The sequence below is a fragment of the Pavona decussata genome, unplaced genomic scaffold (assembly GCF_977016875.1).
Source record: "Pavona decussata unplaced genomic scaffold, jaPavDecu1.1 SCAFFOLD_272, whole genome shotgun sequence".
NCBI classification, from domain to species: domain Eukaryota; kingdom Metazoa; phylum Cnidaria; class Anthozoa; order Scleractinia; family Agariciidae; genus Pavona; species Pavona decussata.
In genome coordinates, this window is record NW_028145674.1 from 1,637,501 (window position 1) to 1,657,592 (window position 20,092).

Genomic DNA, 20,092 nt, shown 5'->3' on the forward strand with positions numbered 1-20,092 from the left:
GTATAAGAAATACTCAACGGGCCAATTAAAAAAAATCCATATTCAGGTTGTTTTCGTTTTATTTTATTTTGTTAGAAGATGTCCAATGAAGGTCATCAGCTGAGCTATCGACATTCCGTTAAGGGACCGTGCCTCATACGCCTTGTCTCGATAAATGCCTAGTGCGTCAATCACTCGAAAGGTGAACGTTTTGCCTCCCTATCATCAATACAAAAAGCATCACTTACCTTCTATCTTTGAACAGACAGATTCAGTCGGTTGTTTGGAGGTCGAGGTCTAGAGTTTATGCTGACTGGAAACAGAATGTGAACCAAATTAATGTTTCCCACAATATTGAAGAGTATTTATATTAAGGACCACTACGGGTGCTTGATATTTTGTCTACTCTGATTAAAAATGTTGCAAATCTTGCTTCCCTGCAAAAAGTGTGTGGGGTTTGCACAAATGAGAAACATCTAGTTTATGGAATTCACTTCATCTTTGCCGCGTATTGGCGTCACTATAAACGGAATGTGAGATCTCTTGTATTCTCTTTACGCGAAAAACTATATAAATAGCCGCGCAACCACAATTAAACTGATTATTTAATCGGTTTTGGAAAACAACTCCATTTGGTAGCTATATATAACTTATTTTTTTCCGTTTCGTGTAACAACTTGTGTCTTTGGTGATCAGATATTTCATTTTAAATACTTAAATAACAGAGCAACTATATTAACTTAAGAGGAAGACGTCAATTCGTTCGACTTCCTTGTTCTAACGGATGTCCATCAACTGGTTCTGAAGTCCTTTCATTCAAGAACTTCCTCTTATTTTGCAAGGCGCCGCTTGCATAATACAGTCAACTCTCGCCTCGCGTACACCTCGCTATTATGGACACCCCGATAATATACGGACAGCAGCTAAATCCCCGGCAAAAATAAATTAAACACGTTTGACTGAAATAAACTCCAGGTATTATGGACTCTCGATATTAAGGACACTAACTCGCGGTCCCGAGGGTGTCCGCAATAAAAGGAGTTGACTTTAATTCGCTTGCTATAATCGAAACGGTTTGCAGAAATGTTTAGAAATGACTACCTAGAGTGGAATGAAATTCATAAGTTGCCATTTAAATTAGCTTTAGACAGAATATCAGGAGCATGCAAGAGAGTTTTCAATTTTTTCAAGTTCAATTTTAGGTATCTGGTTACTAACAGCCTCCTCAAGAAAATGGGAAGCATTATGGACGAATCCCTCGAACATGTACTCATTTCATGACCCATTATTAATTAAACAAATTTGGATGGACCTGATTATTTGGGGCAACAGCAATATTAGAATACAGTCTCTTTCTGATTTTGATATTTGGTATAAGGACAAGGAATGAGGACTTTCTATTGCTGCATATTTTAGTAATTATTTTGAAACAATATATCTATACTATTGTAAAAATAATACTTTAAAAAGTCTTTCCGGGTGTTCTTGTCAAAGATTGATTCACTCTATCAACACGAAAGTAGATTTACTAAATCACATAAGAAAAAATCACAAAATAAGTGTCCATCGTTAATTTTTTTGTTTACTAGGCGCGTATATACAATGCAGTGTTGGGTTTGTGTGTCAGTGTATGTTTTTACTCTATTTATGTAGTGTTTATGTCATTTTCCTTATTAATGTATCACCAATGTATTAACATACGTAACATATGTAAAACTCGATAAAATACCAGATAGCAAACGAAGGTTTTTCTGCTTCAAAATCAAATAGAGCAGGTAAACAACAAAACGACCAAGTGGTCTGAAAACAGCTTTTAAATTTAACACGGCGAGGTTACGTGTCTCCTCTGTTCGTTGTTAATGATTTGAATGAGGCCGACTAATAATAATTATATTTTACAGCTTGTGCATAGCATATACAATTTAATGTACTTTTTGTCGACTTGTCCATAGTTTGAGATTAAAATGAGAAATTCCTTTCGAAACAATCTACGGTAATATTCACTCGGTGCTTTTCTGGTTCCTGCAAGACGCATTTAGCGATAAACCAAGAATAAAAGAGGTTAGGATCAGCTGTTGTTTAAGAAATGGTAAACATGCAACGTGCAATGTGCAACCATCGAGTTATGGGAGTTTGCTAAGTAGGAGAGAAGCGTAAGAGTTGCTCAAGAAGTAGCCGACAGCAACTTTAGCTTCCTGAGTGCTCACTGGCATTCAAAAATCTCTTTAGTGTTTAATGGCAATCAAATGCTTTGGTGGTCAATGCAGTCTAAAGATTCTTTGATATACGTGCCTTAGTCTCATTTACTTGCCTTGTGACGGTTGATTTAAAAAATATATATATATTGACGGATTCTTCTGGCATAAGCTCCGAAATAAGCATTATGATTTCAACTCATTTGCGTCATAGTTCAAGGCAGATTTGCTCAGGTGATTTAACATCCATATTGAACTCAGGTGTGGCACGCAATAAAGACTCTAATTAATGTTCATGGAATCGAACGAAAGAAAGCCAACGTCAGCGTGCAACACACGGGCAAATGGCTGACACGTATCGACCAATTAGAGGGCGCGCTTTACTGACTCTATATCATAATTTCTATTAGCTGTAAAATTTAATACAAGTGATCCGTACATAATATTTTTAGCAGCTGCTTTTGTATTGTTCTAGTAAGAAATTTGAAACTGTTTATCAGAAGAGAAATCGGCGGCGATCGAAACTCTAGCTTTCGTTGACCGTCCATTTTTAAGGATTTTGAGTAGGTTCAGTGAACAGTCGTGAAACCTCGTACCTATACTTTTGATCTTGTTGGACTCAGACTTGTCTTTTTTCAAGTTTTCTTAGTTATGCTTAACAGTGAACAGCTCGTGACAAACCAAATTACTTATTGCAATATTTGTGTAAGCCTTTCCTCAAATGAAATGAGAGCTTTCCTGAGATGAAATTGGCAAAGCAGATCGCGAAATTAAAGCGGCCTCCAGTACCAAACATATCAATGCTATCGTAGTTATCATTATGTTGCGCACAACACAATGATTTGAAATATTTGACGAACAAAATTAGTGACGTTTCTTGCCTCCTGGCACTCTACTACTTAAGATGCTGTTCCATTTACCAAACTGAAAAGTTGTTGTTCTATATATGCAGCTTCCATACCAAAACTCGTGACTATTAGTTAAATTGCACACAGGACGTCTCACCTTTGGAAGAGTAACAGTCCGTTACGAGAGATTTCACGTTTCAATTTAGTTTTCGAAATTATATCAAGGAACCAGTCTTGACAAGCGCGCTTTAATAGCTTTGCGTTTGGAACAGAATATTTTATCAGTTAGTAACAATAGGTTTTTAGTCTTGACATGAATGTTTTTTTTTTATTTAAACAATATTTTGTTCCGACGTTTACTCTGAGAGGAAAAAAAAAGTGCTCATCGCGCGAGCTAACGCCGTTTACACTTATCTTAAAAAACACTACGGTCAACAAGAAGCAAGACATAACAAGAAATAAGTAAACACAGCTAAACAGAAAAAAAAAATCACCAACAACAAAAATAAATAATGATAATAAAAACAATGAATGTTTGACTCGGTCGCATTAATATTTTACTTGCTTCGCTTTCGCTGCTTGATATTTAGCTTTTTATCTCATACATCTCTCGCTTATAGCCGTTCGCTATCATTACAAGTCAGTATGAGGTTTTTAAACAAAAGCTTTTACTTTAATTGATTCTTGTTGGACATTCCACATGTACGCGTGTGATTGTACTTGGTACTTCGATCGATCACGTTTATCGTATGACTCAGCAGTTCTTTTGATATACTCTGTTTCCTCAAGCAAATTAAAGTTGTTATAGATTTAGACCGGAAAACTACTTTCCTTATAAGGAACTTCTAACAATTCACCGCACGTGAAAGTAAGATATTTTAAGTGATAATTTGTGTTTTCTACACGTGGTATTACATCATCGAACTTTTTAAATAAAAGAAAGTACTTTACCTGTTGTAATCTGTAGGTATATAAACACAAGGCTTGCAAGTTTAAAATTGGTTATAATCTCAGTGTTAAAATAAACCTATGCTGGTGTGAAGTCTGTGTACTCTCTGCTCTGCTTCCAGTTGGCTAGTTCCCGGGTACCTAGGAGTTGTGACGAGCCCTGTCTTGCTAGCGAGCGAGTCGCTCTGGAGTTTAATTTTCTTGTCATCGTTGTGAAATCTCCGAAAGTCCGTGAAGCCTAATTATACCCGTTGTGCGCTCGAGTTGGAAAAAACTATCGTCACAAGTGGTCCAAACACGTCGCTGGGTAAATTAAGGCCTCCTAGCATTATAAACTTTCCAGTGTACACTAAGTGTCAGTTACGGCTTGACCGGCATAATAATTTTGCATAAATTTATTTGTTAGGGAAGCATTTGAAACTTGGCAAACAGTTTGTTATCGTTATCCTTATTAATCAGCTCCAAAATTTGTTATATCACAATTTAGTCACGTGACCTGAAAACGACTTTTAACGATTACAATCCGCACTCAAAAATGGGGTATACAGAGCTACATTACATCAATTTTGTTTGTTGCTTATTCGATGACTCCTTCCAAGGCCTTTATCATTCCCCCTTTTAGTGATGTCAACATGTTAACAGTAACTTTCAATTAAGGAAAATAGGTCACGAAAGTGATATTCAATGGGGCCCCGTAGATTGAGAAAAAACTACATCATGTTTTAAAAACTTACAAATGATTTAAAAATTAGAAAGATTTTAAAAATAAAAAATACAAAGAAAGCGATAAGGAATAAACATTAGGAATAAGAAAATGCCAAATATTTTCAAAATTTTGAAAAAAAAGAATGTTCCGCATTTTCAAAAACAAGTAATGTGACGTTATCAACCGAGGAATAAAAACAACAACAACAACCGGGTTGCAGCACAGGGTAAAGTTCAGTTTTTTATTTCACATTGGTCGGTTGGAAGTGACGTCATTACCAAAACCAAAATTTCTGGCATTGACAGATTACCAAACTGCTTACCAATGGTGTTCCGCGCGCGTGCCTTCGGCTCGCGGAGCTCCGATATAAAAGTTATCAGAGTGACATTTGGTGGATAAATAGTACGGCCAAAGGTGTTTCCTTTATTTTCGAGAAGTGATGACGTCAAAATACGTGGTAGTTATGTTATGATTGCGAAATGGCGGCCATCTTGGATCCGCCATCTCGGATTTCTTCATTCCCCCCAAAACTTTGGGAAAATGCCAATTATTGTACGAAAACTAATTAAAACGAATAAAAAAAACTAATATGAGCTAAAACCTAAAAGGTCCTGTAAAAAAGTGATTTTATCCGCATTTTCCTGCAAATGTTGCTTTGTACTAGTATGCGATTAATTACAACTTTCATAACGAAGGCGCATGTACAACTTTGGATCAAATTCCCAATCGATCTTGTCAGAAGTTAAACAAGACGTTCTGCTATTAAAGGGCAAGCCCCTCCTTCATTTCACATCTTTGTGGGCGTGGGATGCAAATTTAGACGCCGTTCAGTCGTGGCAAGTCGTTAATTCAAGCGTCCTCTGAAAAAATATGCTTCAAAATTTCATAATCCCAACATTGCAATATAAGACTCAAGTTCGAGTTTGTTTTGTTAAGCCAATTTTATCGGTAAGAGCCGCAGAAAAAGACACATGTTGTTTGTCAGTTGTTTACGCTCTGATGGTTGATTGCCAACTGAAGGTGAGAATGGCCAGGCCAGGCCCCTTTTACAACGGAACTTCCTATTTAAGTGTGGTTTCGTCTAGTGAACGGCCAGAAAATTGCCTTGCTAGTGTATATACGTATCATTAAATAAAAAAAAATAATAATAATTCGATGCTAAAGTTGGGCAACAATCAAAAGTCTAAACAAGAATAAACAAGTAAACGCTACAGATCGTTTCGTTATTATGTGGTGCGAAGTTTTTAGTCAACTCAATGTCCTCAAATATTCATATTAACTACGATGAGCTTTTCTTCCCTGAAATGTCAGTTCTAAAACCTACAAACAGAAAAACAAAGCTTTTGGTTTTAGGTGGAATAATAATCGAGTTTTCGACTTTATAACAATCCGACAGGAGAAAAGCTCACTATGACCAACTGTTGCCATACTCAGACACCAAAACATGAAAGCTTGTGTTGACAAAGATAAACTATGGCAATTGGTTACATATAGAAAGCGTAAAAGCGGGGATGCTAAAGCTAGAGCTAGTTTCTTCATAAACCGGTTTACTTTATTATTTTTCCTAATAGCAGAGTCTCTTTTTCCGTTGTATTTTAAGTGGGGAAAAATAGGTTACCGTGCTTTGACTTGAAACGATGTTTGATCGAACATCGGTCCACTACCGGTTCACGAAACCAGTTATCGCGAAGTATTCGGTTAGCATGCCTGTCAAATTATCTGCTGACTTTTGACTGAGCCCAATATACTAACTATAATGAATTAAAGGGAGCTAACGGGGGTGTACTAACACCTTCCACTTGAGCTTCAGTTGGGAACCCCTAACTCAAGATTACTCAATGACATAGGAAATCTTTTTAGTTTACATCAACTCATAAATGAACCAATTTGAGTTTCTCTCTCATCGTCAACTTTAATTGATTTAATATTTACTAACTGTCCAGATAGAGTATCTTGCTCTGGTGTGTACCCCACCAGCATCAGTGACCATAGCCTTGTTAGCGCTTGTCGTAAACTTTCAACGGGTGTGCACTCCAGGGACCACTCCACTATGACTTATAGGAAATTTAAAAACTTTAACCTAACTGAATTCCGTAACGACATCTTTTCTACGAATTGGGACAGTTTGAGAATGTTCGATAATCCCAATGCCATGTGGCATGATAGGAAAAACAGTTTCCTTGGCAATGTCGATAAACATGCCCCTTTGCGCTCAAAACGTGTTAGTGCGTTGAAATCGCCTTGGGTTACGCCTTACTTGAAACAGCGTATGCAGAGACAAAGCGAAGTTGAACGTAACGCGATCCAATAATCCTGCGGATCGGCTGAACTATTAACAAATTCGTAATTCTGTAAACAATGCAATTAGACAAGCTTAAGAAATCGTATTAAACTAAGGCTCTTCATGATAACGAAGGGAGTCCACGAATGACTTAGCGTGTTGTTAACGATCTTACTTCTCGGAAATCTAATGGTCCATCCATAAAAGAAATTAAACAAAACGGCGTATCCATTTGTAATCCACAAGAATTAGCCACAGCATTTAATAATCATTTCGCTACTGTGGGACCAAAACTTGCTAATGAGGTACCTCTTAACAACAATGGTCGCACACATCTGAATTATATGAGCAATCCCTCACCTTATAGCCCTAATTTTGAGTTCATGCCAACCAATCGCTCTAAAGTTATTTCTCTTTTATCTAAGCTAAGTAAATCCAAAGCAACGGGATTGGATAAGATTTCGGCTACACTTCTTCGCATTTGCGTCGATCTAATTGTTGATTCCCTTTGTTTGATTTTTAATACTTCTATAACGACTGCCGCGGTATCTTTCCTGAAGAATGGAAGTGCTCAAAAGTAGTACCAGTCTTCAAACAGTGAGACCGTACTGACCTAGACAATTACCGTGTTATTTCTATTATTCCAGTGGTTGCAAAAGTCTTTGAAAGGATTATTTATGATCAACTTTATGCCTTCCTAATGGATAATAGTCTACTCTTCTCTTACCAGTCGGGTTTCCGGTCGCTCCACTCTACAGTTACCTCATTACTTGAGACAACTGATGATTGGACGTATAATATAGATCATCATGGGAACGTGAAGGCCGTAGTATTCTTGGATCTCAAAAAAGCCTTCGATACGGTGGATCACAGTATTATGATTTCTAAGCTGGCTGTGAATGGCATAGGAGGCGCCTCAATTGAGTGGTTTAAAGGAGAAGTATCATGGGGTTTTTGATATCTTTTGTTAAAAATGATGAAATAAGACTTCAATCAGCTGCCAAATAATTCTAGAATGACGAGAGGAACGAAATCAATTCAATTCTTGAAAGAAACAACTCGTGATCTGTTCTAGCGCATTTTGGAAACAAAAATGCGAGAACTTGAAAAACATTAGCCTAATATTTTTCAAGTCTCAATCCAAACCGGCCTACTATGTCTTTGGCCAGAGGCACTAATCGACAGTTTTATTGCATTTGGGCGATAATTTTTAACAAACTTGCCAATTATTTCGTTGTTTCTGCTGACAGTCAAACATTTTTGGGTTTTGAAATTACAGTAAATTTTCGTGATACTTCCCCTTTAAATCGTACTTATCTGAACGCAATCTGAAATGTTTCCTAAATGGCTCCCTTTCCAACAATTGTGTATTGTCCTATAGCATCCCTCAGGGGACAATACTGGGACCGCTCCTTTTTCTCTTACACATTAATGACCTACCGAATTGTCTCTCGCACTCACAGCCTCGAATGTCCGCCGATGACACCCACTTGACGATTGCAGGTAATAGTGCTGACAGTATTGAACTTAATCTCAATAAAGATTTTGCCAGCGTCCGTGAGTGGCTTATAGCTAATAAGCTTACACTAAATAAATCTAAAACTAAATTCATGTTAATTGTTTCTCGGCAAAGGCTTAGATCGTTGGTCCACTCTCCCTCTCTAAAAATTGGTGGAGTCCAGATAAGCCAGGTACCCAGTACCAAATCTCTTGGTATCTACATAGATGCAAATTTGACTTGGAATGTTCACATCAAGAATCTATCTAAGAAGATTGCTTCTGGTATTGGGGCCCTAAAGCGCGTTCGACCTTTTGTTCCTCATAGAACGCTGCAATTTATTTATTCTCAGTTTTGATTACTGTAACGTTGTCTGGGGTAACTGTAATAAAACTCTCGCCAATAAACTCCAAAAGCTACAAAACCGTGCTGCTAGAGTCCTGACCTCCGCTGCCTTTAACACCAGTACTGAATACCTTTTTTCAAGAGTTGAATTGGAGAAAGCTTGAATCTCAGCGCCAGATACAAAAAGCTTGCGTGGTGTATAAATCTCTAAATGGGCTCGCTCCTGATTATCTTCGATCTAGATTTGTCGAGCGTAGCACCATTACTGGCTATTCTCTTCGCAACACTGAAGATAAACTTTCTGTCCCCCTTCCCCGCACCAATGTTCATATAAGAACAGTTTCAGGTATAGTGGTGCGGTGTTATGGAACAGTTTACCAACTCACTTGCGGCAGGCAGTGGTTTTTTTTTAATGTAATTGCTTAATCAAACACAGCTCTCATGTAAAGCAGTTTACTTAATTTATTGTAGGTTTAGTTTATATCACGAATTTTGTAACGAGTATTTCTATAAGTAGTGCCTGGTGTAACTAATGAGAATACCGTGGATAAATAAAGTTATTTGACTTTGACTTTAACTTTGACCCCTCCCTCCCCCCCCCCCCCCCTCCCTCCCCTGGTTTGACGGTTTAAGGACCTACACTGTCTTGTGTTCTTACGTTGTCTTTTCCTACTCATTCTATTTTAGCTTCACTCGATAAAAATTAATTTGATACCATCTTTTCGCTCTCAGTCTTTTACACTTGTTTACACCCTGAGGAAAATAATTAGCAAATATTGTTTGGTATTTCGTCTTTCAAAGAAAACTAGCGTTCATTTATGTTTAATCAAGATCATGCAATCAACTTGACAAATATACTACCCACAAGATGGTAACCAGAAACTCTTGCGCGACGTTACACCGGGACAAGCTACGGTCTCTCAGTCTCCTCAAATTCCACTTAATGGAATGTCTGTTCACAGATTTTCTTGGAATTCATCGCCATAATTTACCGCCTCGAGGAAAGACCTGCCGCCTATACGGTGGTGTTCTTTTTGCACATTTCGATACCTTCCAATTACCTTGCAACGTGAACCCTCGATGAATAGCAGAATATCAATCTGTTGATCTTCTCCCTGAATCGTTGGTTTATCAGAGCATATGCAAACGGATTGACAGCGGCATTTAACATGAGCATGACGTGAGAAATGGGAATTGCAAAAGGATTGAGCTTGTAAGAACCAATGTCATCTAAGACGTGCAAAATTGAGTGAGTGCCCCAGGAGATTCCAAAGATGGCGCTGACTGTGACGACCATCAATGTGACTCTCTTCCGTATCTTTAACACGCCCTGCGTAAAGAGACGAATTCCCTTAGAGAAGTGCAGAAATACTAAAAATAAAACCACTGAACTAATTCCAAAAGTGTGTTCCAAAGGGTCCTTAGCAATCCAAATGTTTCGTAATGTATCAGTCATAATTCCAGCAGTACTCATCCACCCGAACCAACCGTCGCTCATTAGGATTTTTGAAAAGAAACCGGCAATGCCCCGGCGGGAACACGATACAGCTAAAACACAAGTAAAGATTTCTACGTTTGTGGGCTTAACTTCATTATAATAAAAGCTATTTCCGGCCAAACTAATTCTCAAAGAGTTCCTTCGATCTGTAGATCTAGGACTTTGTCCTCTTTTGACCAAGCTAATCACAAATTAATCGTCTTTGCCGATGAACTTATCATTGAAAGGAAGTGACAATGCTGTGAGGTGAAAATAACGAGGTCATGAAATTCCGTGGGGTAGACTTATACCCGACCCCCGGCACCCACAATGTTGAAAAATACCCTACTGATTCCCTGGGGGGATGGGCATTGCTGGAATTGACTGATGCAGAAGTTTTTTCACACTATTTCCAGAAGCATCTCTATTAAAGAAATTTCTGGACGCCAGTGGTACGTACTTATTACAAAAGAAGCGGATTCTGCTTTAGCCATAAAGATGTGTTTTCCTTAGAAAGATAAGTGGAAATAGATTGCATTTTTTCATGGAAAGGACGAATAAGGTTAGACGCACTGTTTAATTTGTAACAACAGTTTTGACACTGGATCAACGTGAACGACACGACACGACCAAATCAGCGAATTTCCCCCATTAACTCATACCTGCTGTTGATATGTGAGCTCGTGATCATCATTACGCTTGAACCACAAAGTATACACGACTCTGGAGTATAACCCTACCATTAGAAGAGAGGAGAGAAACACGAACGCGTGCCACATCCCACTAATAGCCTTGATCATCACCTCAGACCAGACGTAAATACAGATGTTGTGATCGATTTTTTTCCCGAATTCCCGGATATGGAGAATCACGGAGAGGATCCAAATACCAGGAATAACAAACTAGAGAAACGAGGAAAACGCAAGAAGCTCAACAACGATTGCAAAAATGATGTGTCATTTTGACGAAAATACAAAATAAAGCTTCCTTTATTTACATTGAGAGGATTCAAATGCTACAAATAACAAAGTAGGAACTACTTTGGTGCAAAACTGAAAGCGTTCGAGTGTTTCAGTACAGGAACAGAAGGTTGTCAATATACAAAAAGCATTTTCATGTTAAACTGTTTTGTGGGAGCAGCTTATTGTGGGTAAGGGGATAAAACTTTGGTTTGTTGCTAACATTCGTTGATGACTAGTCAGATGGAAATATGGCCATGTTAGTCGAATGTCACAACTTTCACCTCTCACTTGTGGAACAGAACCTGGATTGCCGCCAAATTTCACAAACAATGGAAGGAACTTTCCACTGATATGTAAAAGAACCTGTGAATATGAACCACTTTTGCAATTTATTTCTCTGAGCTTGGGCAAAATTGTATGATGGGACAAGTGGTTGAAGTAGATAAACTATGTGCCCTCAGATATATTACACTAATCAAAGCTAATGATCGCGATTCGCCATGATTTAAACGTAAAGGGTCACGTACTATAGGTCATCGTTTATAAATATCGAATTAGGAGGTTTTGAATAATCTGTATTTACAAGAACTAAAACCTGCAAGTCTGGCAAAATTCACGATTTCGTCAATAGGTTTTGAGTACAGCTGGGGGTGCAAAAAGTTCGAATCTGAAAATACATTTTAAGAAGGTTAAACTTTTCGGTTCATATTTCATATTTGTTTCCTACTTGCCAAGAAAATTTCATGGAAGAGTTTTCAGGGAAATCTATTTCTTTTATGAAGTCTGAATATGAGGATCTTAGAGTAAGTAAAGAAATCTGACTCCAAGGGAGGCGTTGAAGAATTAACACACCTTTAATGTATGCATGATTAGTTTTCTTTTGTTGCCAGTAGGATATATCACTGCATAATAGCGTTCCGTGGCGATGGCTGTCAGAGTAAAGACAGATGACGCTGATCCCACCCACGCCAGGGTCCCATCTGTCAACAGTGTGCACAAAATTCTTCCAGGCAGACCCCTCGGTTGAGTAAAGGTATAACTTAAGATGATCTTCGGTATGTAAAATGTCGCGAACAGGATATCAGAGAGCGCAAGGTTTACAAGCAGATAATTGATGGGAGTCCTGCAGGATTAAACGATGGAAATTCGTACACAGATCGATTACGTATTTAAAAAGCTGCACTGAAGAAAATGCAGTAATTAAACTGTAAGCAATACTCTAACAGTAGTTTAAGTTAAACATCCATCTCAAGTATCTATACCTCATATCCCGGTTTCTTTTTACCACAACGCAAACTAGAAGGTTTCCGACAATGCTTGTAATCATCAGTACAGACATTACTGTTGCTACGGCAGGATGTGACTCAGACATCGCTGAAGATTGAATGTTACTCACGTGATCAGGTTGGATCACTCCCCTGATTGAGACAAATATTACATGAGTGTTAGTACACGCACCACTATCGGATAAGCCTGGGTAAAATTCACGCCATTTTATTTCTTTCTTCAATTCAGGGTGAAAAATAATGTCTTGATCGGTATTCCACAAGAGGTACCTCTCCATATCAACTGCAAATATTCCATTCTGATTGGCGCGATCGCATTGATCCCTATCAATCTGGATCATCGGATACTGCACTTGCAAAGTTTTGATTGGCTTCAGTAGCAACCGAGGTATATGAGCCATTATAATCAATCAAATATTTTCGCTCCCCCCCTGATTAGTCTAAACGCGTCACGTGACTGAATGTGCCCCAGCTAAAACTGGGGAATATCCTGATTTCCCAAACTTCAAGGCTTCAAGTTTGCAATTAAAGTTAAGCTTAATGTCAAGATGGGAGAACGATTCGTTTTCGTGACAGATGATATAAACCTACCGGTCGATAAAGCGGTACTAGAAAGCACCAAAACATCAACTTCATTTTGACGGCAAGCTGTTCGCAAACTTTTCGCCTAAATTGTGACCAGGAGCTTGACACAATGTTCAAATACTCAAGCTCGTCGAGAGATTTTCGTTTGCTTTGAATCAAATTTCACTCTGTTCAACAGCCCTTGAATTAAAAATGTAACAAAAACATATGAAAGACAAAAAGTTTAAGCCCATCTTATTGTAGAGTATTGACAATTTTCTTTCAGCCTGGCGAAAGGACAAAGCCATCAACAATCCATTAAGCTTAAACGAGTTTACAAAATAAGAGCTCGTAAATATTTTGCGTAGATTTTACGTCGAAGCTCGCTCACACGACCGACAAATATTACAGTCGTAATTCAATGAGAGCAATTCGTGCTGGCCTGGATAGGTATTTAAATAAAGAAAACATAAATTTCGGTGTCATTACTGACAGAGAGTTCAAGCCGGCAAATGAAGCTCTCGATGCTAACCTGGTCGAGCTGGCTCGCGAAGGCAAAATTTCGTCCACGAAAACATAAACCAGCCATGATAACCCGAGACGTCGAAATTCTCTATGATATGAAGCAGCTTGTCCTACTCTCGAGCACCAAATTCAATCCTTAGCGATTGTGAACGACTAATCGTTTCTGGCTCCATTCAATGTCAAGTTAGTAAAGAAAGCGCTCTGATGGAAATCCAACAAAAACCATCGTTTTCGACTGCAGGTTCAGCCTCGACTTCTTCACTGCTCGTTTTCGGTTGATCAATTCCACAGTCGTATTTTCAATATAAAGTACTGCTCCAATTCAACACGAGATAAAGGAACAGAACGACAAAGTGCCGGCTGTTTCGTTCATGGCCGTTTACACATTTTACGGAATGCATTGCTTGACAATTTTTCGCTTTGATCTTGTTCTTGAGAGGTAGTTAGATTCCCTGTAACCTTATCCGCCACTTGCATCTTGCCTTTGTCTTTCACGGAATTGAAAAAGTTTCTTTTCCTCTCAGACAAATGTTGTACTTTTCACCCCAAACATATGCTTTTGACTGAAGAGAAATCTGAATATTGAAAGACGGAGGGATTTTGGAAGCCAATTGACAAACTTTGACGTGATTGACATATGACAGACTGGCAGATCTCGCGTGTTGCGAAAAATATTTGAAGGATAATAAACACAATGGCCTCCATTTGACTTAAAAAATATACTCGGGTATACTTTCTTGGACATTATTTGTTCCTCGAAGCTCACAATGTTCCTCGAGCTTCGCTCTCGGAAAACTGTTCGGTTCTCGGAACAGATAATGTCCGCGGACAAATATCTTAGCATATTTTCGCGCCAAAATGGAGGCTATTATTTATTTAAACGATGCTCTAGAAATTGCGACCCGTAGTAAATTTTGTTCAATATGGTTGCTTTAAATTAAAGCAGCAAACAGTTGCGAGCACTGAAAGGAGGAGGAGGACTTAGTACAACTATGCCCTGGGCCCTTCACGGGCAATTTTGAGTGCGAAACCGCCAATTTCTTTTTACGTTCTGAACTCTCTCATATTATTGTGAACGAGTTATTGCGAACTAACACATTCTGTACAGTAATTACAAAACATTTAGAAAACTCGTTCACAATTATATGAGAGTTCCCGACGTTAAAAATATGGCGGCTTTGTGCTCAAAATCCCGTATGAAAAGGAAAGTTGTACCAAGTCCTCCTCCTCCTTTCAATGAGCGTCTATGTTAAATGTTTTTTTTTTTTTTTTTTTGCAGCACCTGTTTGCTGTTTTAATTTGCGGCAACTATAATGAATTTCCAGCAACGTTTTTACTTGAACTGAAATATCGGAACTGAGTTCAAAGCAAGCGAAAATATTGAAGGGAGACCCCTTAACCGTTTGAGTGAAACGTTAATTACATCGCGTACGTTTTAACACTGAGAAAAGATAAATAATACAATTAACAGCGCTGGCACAGGAAACACTTCTCAACAGCTTCTATTTGAATATTCACGCTTCTTTATTTTATCTAGAGACTCAAAGCTAAATAAAATTAAAACAAATGAAGCGAGTTCTCTCTCAAAGAGTGCGCTTTCGTCGGCACTAGCTAAACGTCAGCAATTTCCTGTAATTTTACGTGCAAGTTTTGTTCAAGGTTTAGGAAGAAAAACAAAATACAATATATGTATGCCTCATTTATCGTTAGTCAGAAAAAAGGTATTTTCAACGGTTATGAACAGGAAAAAAAAATAGAGAGTCATGCAGTCTTCGGTAATTTTTCCTTCAATTTTGTTATGGAAACGTTTATGCGCCTTGTCATGAACAATACTTTTTACCCGCAAAACTTCTGAGATATCAGTTATTTGGTTACAAAACTAGCATTCAACCTAAAGGCTTTTTTTTCTGTCAAAAAAACTATAAAAATAAGAGTTTGTTTTGAGGAAAGCAGGTTTAACTAAAGTGTTTAATGAGTGGTCCTGCATGTTAACAAAAAAATTGTGGAATGAAAAAATCAAGGAAATTCATTATTAAATACATGGGCAGCCAAATAAAAACCGGGGTTTTTTCTTGTTTGCAAGCACAGTTGAGCGTGCTTGGCAAAAAATTCAGAAAGTTCACATATTACACTCTGTCAATTCATGTTTTTCGTTGTTGACACATGATTTAAAACTGGAAACTGTCCTGTTCATCACCTTTTTGCGATAATTTTCGACTGTACTTACCGAAAAGGATAATCTAAAATAAGATTTTGACTGGGCATCTGCATTTTAAGGCAGTGTTTGGAAATGATCAGTCTCCCTGTGCACTTGCTGCTGAGGTAGGTAGTGTGTGCGAAGATGGAGTCAGATTGCTTAAAAAGGCTGATAACCGGCTTCAGAATACAAATAGATTTCTGTCACGAATCACGATTTATTTAAACCTACCTTATGCAAAAAAAGATGTTTTCTCTTCGTTTTGCGTTATCTGAGGGAAGAGTTCTGGTTTTCGTGTTACCTATAACAAATAATCTAGCATTTGCAAATATAGATTCAAATTGAGCACTCTAAGACAGTTATGTTACTCACGGTACTCAAAGGTGCTAACTTGTATTCCCTTCTGTCATCATAATTCTAATAGCTAAATGTGTTGTCACTCACTCCTCTAATCATACAGTGAAGTAATTGAATATGGTAATTAAACGTCCTAAAAGAACAAACCCCATACATGTAAACTGTAAGGAAAATGAGCTAAAGGAGTGAATTTTCACTGAAGTCAAGCTAAACAGAGATCGTTTTTCCTTTGTGGCGCTATCTTACTTATCTTCACATGCGCGATACTATTACAGATTTAATGTTGTACTTCATGGCGACGAACGGATACTAAACTTCCACTAATGATTTTGTTTCTCTGCAGAGAGACAAAGAGTTGTCCCAGACGCGCTAATTTGCCGAACCACTAATTTGCTCCTGCTGGTACGAAAATATCATACTGTAGTGGATGAAAAACTGAGATGGTAACTCAGTTCTCTAGCCGCTAATTATTTAATTAAATAGACTGTATATATATGGTCTTTTATTCAAATGATATCACAGGTCAGCGCAACACATGACATTTTGATCGAAATATCCTGACTTGCCAGAAAGGCATACCAAACAACAAAAGCAATCCGTGGAAATGTGACAAATGGGCCATTGGGTGTCGAATATAAAAACACACAGAGATCCATCATTAGAGTAGGTAAGAAAAACGGTAGTCCTGAAACTTCATCTCCAACTCCTCAACCGTATTATTAGCTGCGTTGGCTTAGCACGAAAATGTTTACGGCATGTATTATTATCTTTTGCTTATGCCACATAAAAAGCAAGCAGGAAGTATCAAACAATATCAACGATATTGTTTTTTCTGAAGTACCTCAGCGATCCTAAATCTTAAGTCCTAGAACTTGATTCCCTACTTAAAGACGCACGCACCTGCGGTCCGGATTTTCCATTATCCGAACCCAGCGTTAGCCTGCTTACCGACAACTCTCGAACGCTTGAAATCAGCTTCAACAAAAAGGGGAATTTTTGTCCTTAGTGAAGAAAAGGTCCTATCTATTACGAAAAAAGCTTATCCATGGAACTAGGATTAGGTTGACCACTTTAAAAGCCTGATTTACACATTAAATCAAACCTAGAGCCATATCACTTTCTTGTGACGTTCGTTTTCAAAACACCACGCAATTATCTGATAACATTTAGTGTTTCTCCTTCAAGCTAAAGATAATGCTTTGTGCGGTCTGTTAGCTCTAGGAGAGACCCTGGGAACGAGGTTGTCTTTTGCTCTCTTCTTGTAAGAATATAGCGTTGAAGAATTTGTTTTTGTCATTGTCACTGCAACAGAAAGAGTTCTTATTTTCAAGTGAGGATATATTAACCTCCGTGCTCTTTAGACATTTGTTGGTAAATGACAGAGAATAGCATATACATAAAAGCTTAACAGCAAAACTAGGAAAGTTGAATTACTTGAGTTATGAAGTGTACAACATTCTGTTCCTTCTTGAAGAGAGCATTCTAAATACAGTTGACTTTTTAAGTCAGGGGTCGTAGTTTTTTCTTCCACAGATGTTAAATTAACCACCGATTAATTTGCAACACGTCACGTGGTAAACGTGCTACCACAACATTATGATTTGATATCCATTGTGCGATTTTTTTTAGCGAGAAAAACCAGGGAAAGAACGTTTTATTTTTAGGTCTTGAATGGTCTTTTCTTATCACTATTTAATGAGAATTTAAAAATTATAAAATCGACACTTTTAAGAGATTTTCAACCGACGTTTCACCAATGCTGCCTTCTTCAGGGTACAAAACTATACCGTTAAAAAGTTCGTTAAATTAGCTCACATGCCCGAATTCATAATCGCGCGCGTGCGCGCAACGCAAGTGGCAGCGCATGTCAGCGCGCGAAAAAGAGAAAAACGAGCCATTCCTGTAAAACTAAATGGAAAGAAGTGGCATGCATATGGCAACATAAATAGAGCGCCTTTATTCCTTGTCTAACTACTTACTGACGTTTTACTTTGCTTCAGCCTTGCATCTGAACCACATGATTCACGTTCAGATTCAGCGGCGTGTGCACAGTAGCTATTAGTACATTTCAAAGCGATGAAAATGGTTTCTCTACGTGGCTTGCCACATAAAAGATCACTTAAAAAAATACTTTAAAATTTTCATCTCTGTAGTTACCTTAAGTCAAAACGTGATCGGTCTTAATTATAACTCACTGTTCGGCAACTGTTCTAATCTCAAAAGAGGGCAATGTAAGTGTTTCGGCTTTGCGCAGTCTCGGTTATCAATTTGAAATGTCAGTGGAAAAAGAGACAGCTTGGTTGTTACTGAGTCCCAGGTGGCCATAATTAAAACCAGAAATTAAGCGTACGGAGAGAACTATTCCGATAGATAATTTTGGCTGAATTGTCTTCATTCTGTCACAGTTATCATCTTGTCGTAAATTAAATGCGGATTCACCTGGTTAACGGACACGAATAGGCCTTACAAGTGCATATATGTATAATTCGTTCAATCGATGCTAATGGCGGGCAAGAAAACCCAAATCTAAGAAACAATGGAGCTCAATTGTTCAGTAACTATGCCTGTTAAAATCATTTCCTTACTTTTAACTGAGGCCAATGTTACAAAAAATAGATAATAAATCAATCAATCAATCAATCAATCAATCAATCAATAAATCAATAAATAAATCAATAAATAAATCAATAAAAAAGGCGGGCTTACGAGGACTTACTAACCCCCTAACCCTCAGTAAGAAACTCCCGGTTTTAAAGGTTTAAGGTCTTACACTGTCAAGTGTTTTATTATGCTGTCCTTTTGACCTAAACGGTTCATTAATACATTTAAGTTTCACTCGTTCAACATTAATTTGGTAGAGTTTTTTGGTTTTTTGTTTTACACTTTTCTTAAGCCCTCCGGAAAATTTTAAATTAGTTGATCTTTGAAACTACACCGCCATTTTGAAGAGTATAAGAGGAGTCTGAAGACAAGAAAATTGCTTTGAAATAATCGCAATTTTTACTTCATGAATTTTCCAATATAATTTTTATCTTTGACACTTAACCACAACCACAAAGTCTTCCCACGATCCACGCACACGACCCGCTACTTCTACCCACAACCCACGCCATTAAGCTGCAAAAACAATCCACCACCCGCACCAGTCGGGTAGGCTCACTTGAAGGGTCAATAAGCACTTTGCAACAGTATCCAGGAAGTCGTAATAACAACTTCCCTTTGTATGTTCCGTATAGTTGCTTCAGATGCTGCGGAACAAATCAACTTAGTTCGAGGGGAAGGAAGCGGACTTATTCAGCAGCAATAGAGATCTTATCCCGTGCCTATAGAGAGTAACAAAGAATGTGGCATCCATCTTGCCACCGAAACTGGAAGGTGAAATTTGGAAGCAAAAGTTAACCTTTCTCAGTGTAAAAATAGCCGTTGGTAATTTTAGTTTTGAAGCCATTAGGCTGTTAACTAACAATCTGGCACCTGACGTAATCGAGAAGGATCAATTACCAGTTTGCAACAACCACCTACGAAGATTTAATTACAACTTCCGTCTCTTATGCAGTATTGGTGCTTATGTTGTTGAATTAGTCTGCTTCTCTCAAGGCGAACGGTATGGTTACCTATTTTCTCAGGTAGTTTAACAGGGGCACCCATCGGTTCGTTTCGGTGAATATCTGTTAGGAGGGTCTTAATCGCCACACAGTTATGGAATGAATGGGCCCTTTACAGCTTCGGTCACGTGATACAAAATCCACCTTGCTGGAGAGCAAGCTACGCACTGGAACATCCCAAACAAAGAAAATTCAAGTTAAGTAGATGAAATCGCTTTGCTTTGGATGTCCCAGTGCGCAACGTGCGCTCCAGCAAGGTGAATTTTGTACCATGTGACCGTTAGCTCCAAAGGGCCCATTGCGATGAAAAGCTAACGTT

At 38.2% G+C, this 20,092-nt stretch overlaps 2 protein-coding genes across 3 annotated transcripts in view; both read right to left on the bottom strand.

Annotated features, from left to right (window-relative positions):
• LOC146455666 (galanin receptor 2a-like) overlaps positions 1–152 on the bottom strand; it is a 6,358-nt gene extending 6,206 nt beyond the window's left edge. Inside the window, exon 1 of the mRNA XM_085094050.1 lies at positions 1–152. This exon is cut by the window's left edge and continues 492 nt beyond it. The gene's annotated coding sequence lies outside the window, so the exon portion shown is untranslated.
• A 9,370-nt stretch (positions 153–9,522) lies between these two features.
• On the bottom strand, positions 9,523–12,629 carry LOC146455667 (prolactin-releasing peptide receptor-like). 2 transcript variants are annotated; one of them, XM_085094055.1, is made up of 5 exons: positions 12,502–12,629; positions 12,092–12,362; positions 10,940–11,179; positions 9,851–10,130; positions 9,523–9,808 (listed from the first exon to the last, which is right to left on the bottom strand). In XM_085094055.1, exons 1-4 carry the CDS (start codon positions 12,609–12,611, stop codon positions 9,858–9,860), a joined length of 894 nt encoding a protein of 297 aa, XP_084950181.1. In that variant the 5' UTR covers positions 12,612–12,629; the 3' UTR covers positions 9,523–9,808; positions 9,851–9,857. The 2 variants fall into 2 exon arrangements, with proteins under 2 accessions (XP_084950181.1, XP_084950180.1); XM_085094054.1 differs by having other exon boundaries at positions 9,523–10,130.
• Between the last annotated feature and the right edge of the window lie 7,463 nt (positions 12,630–20,092).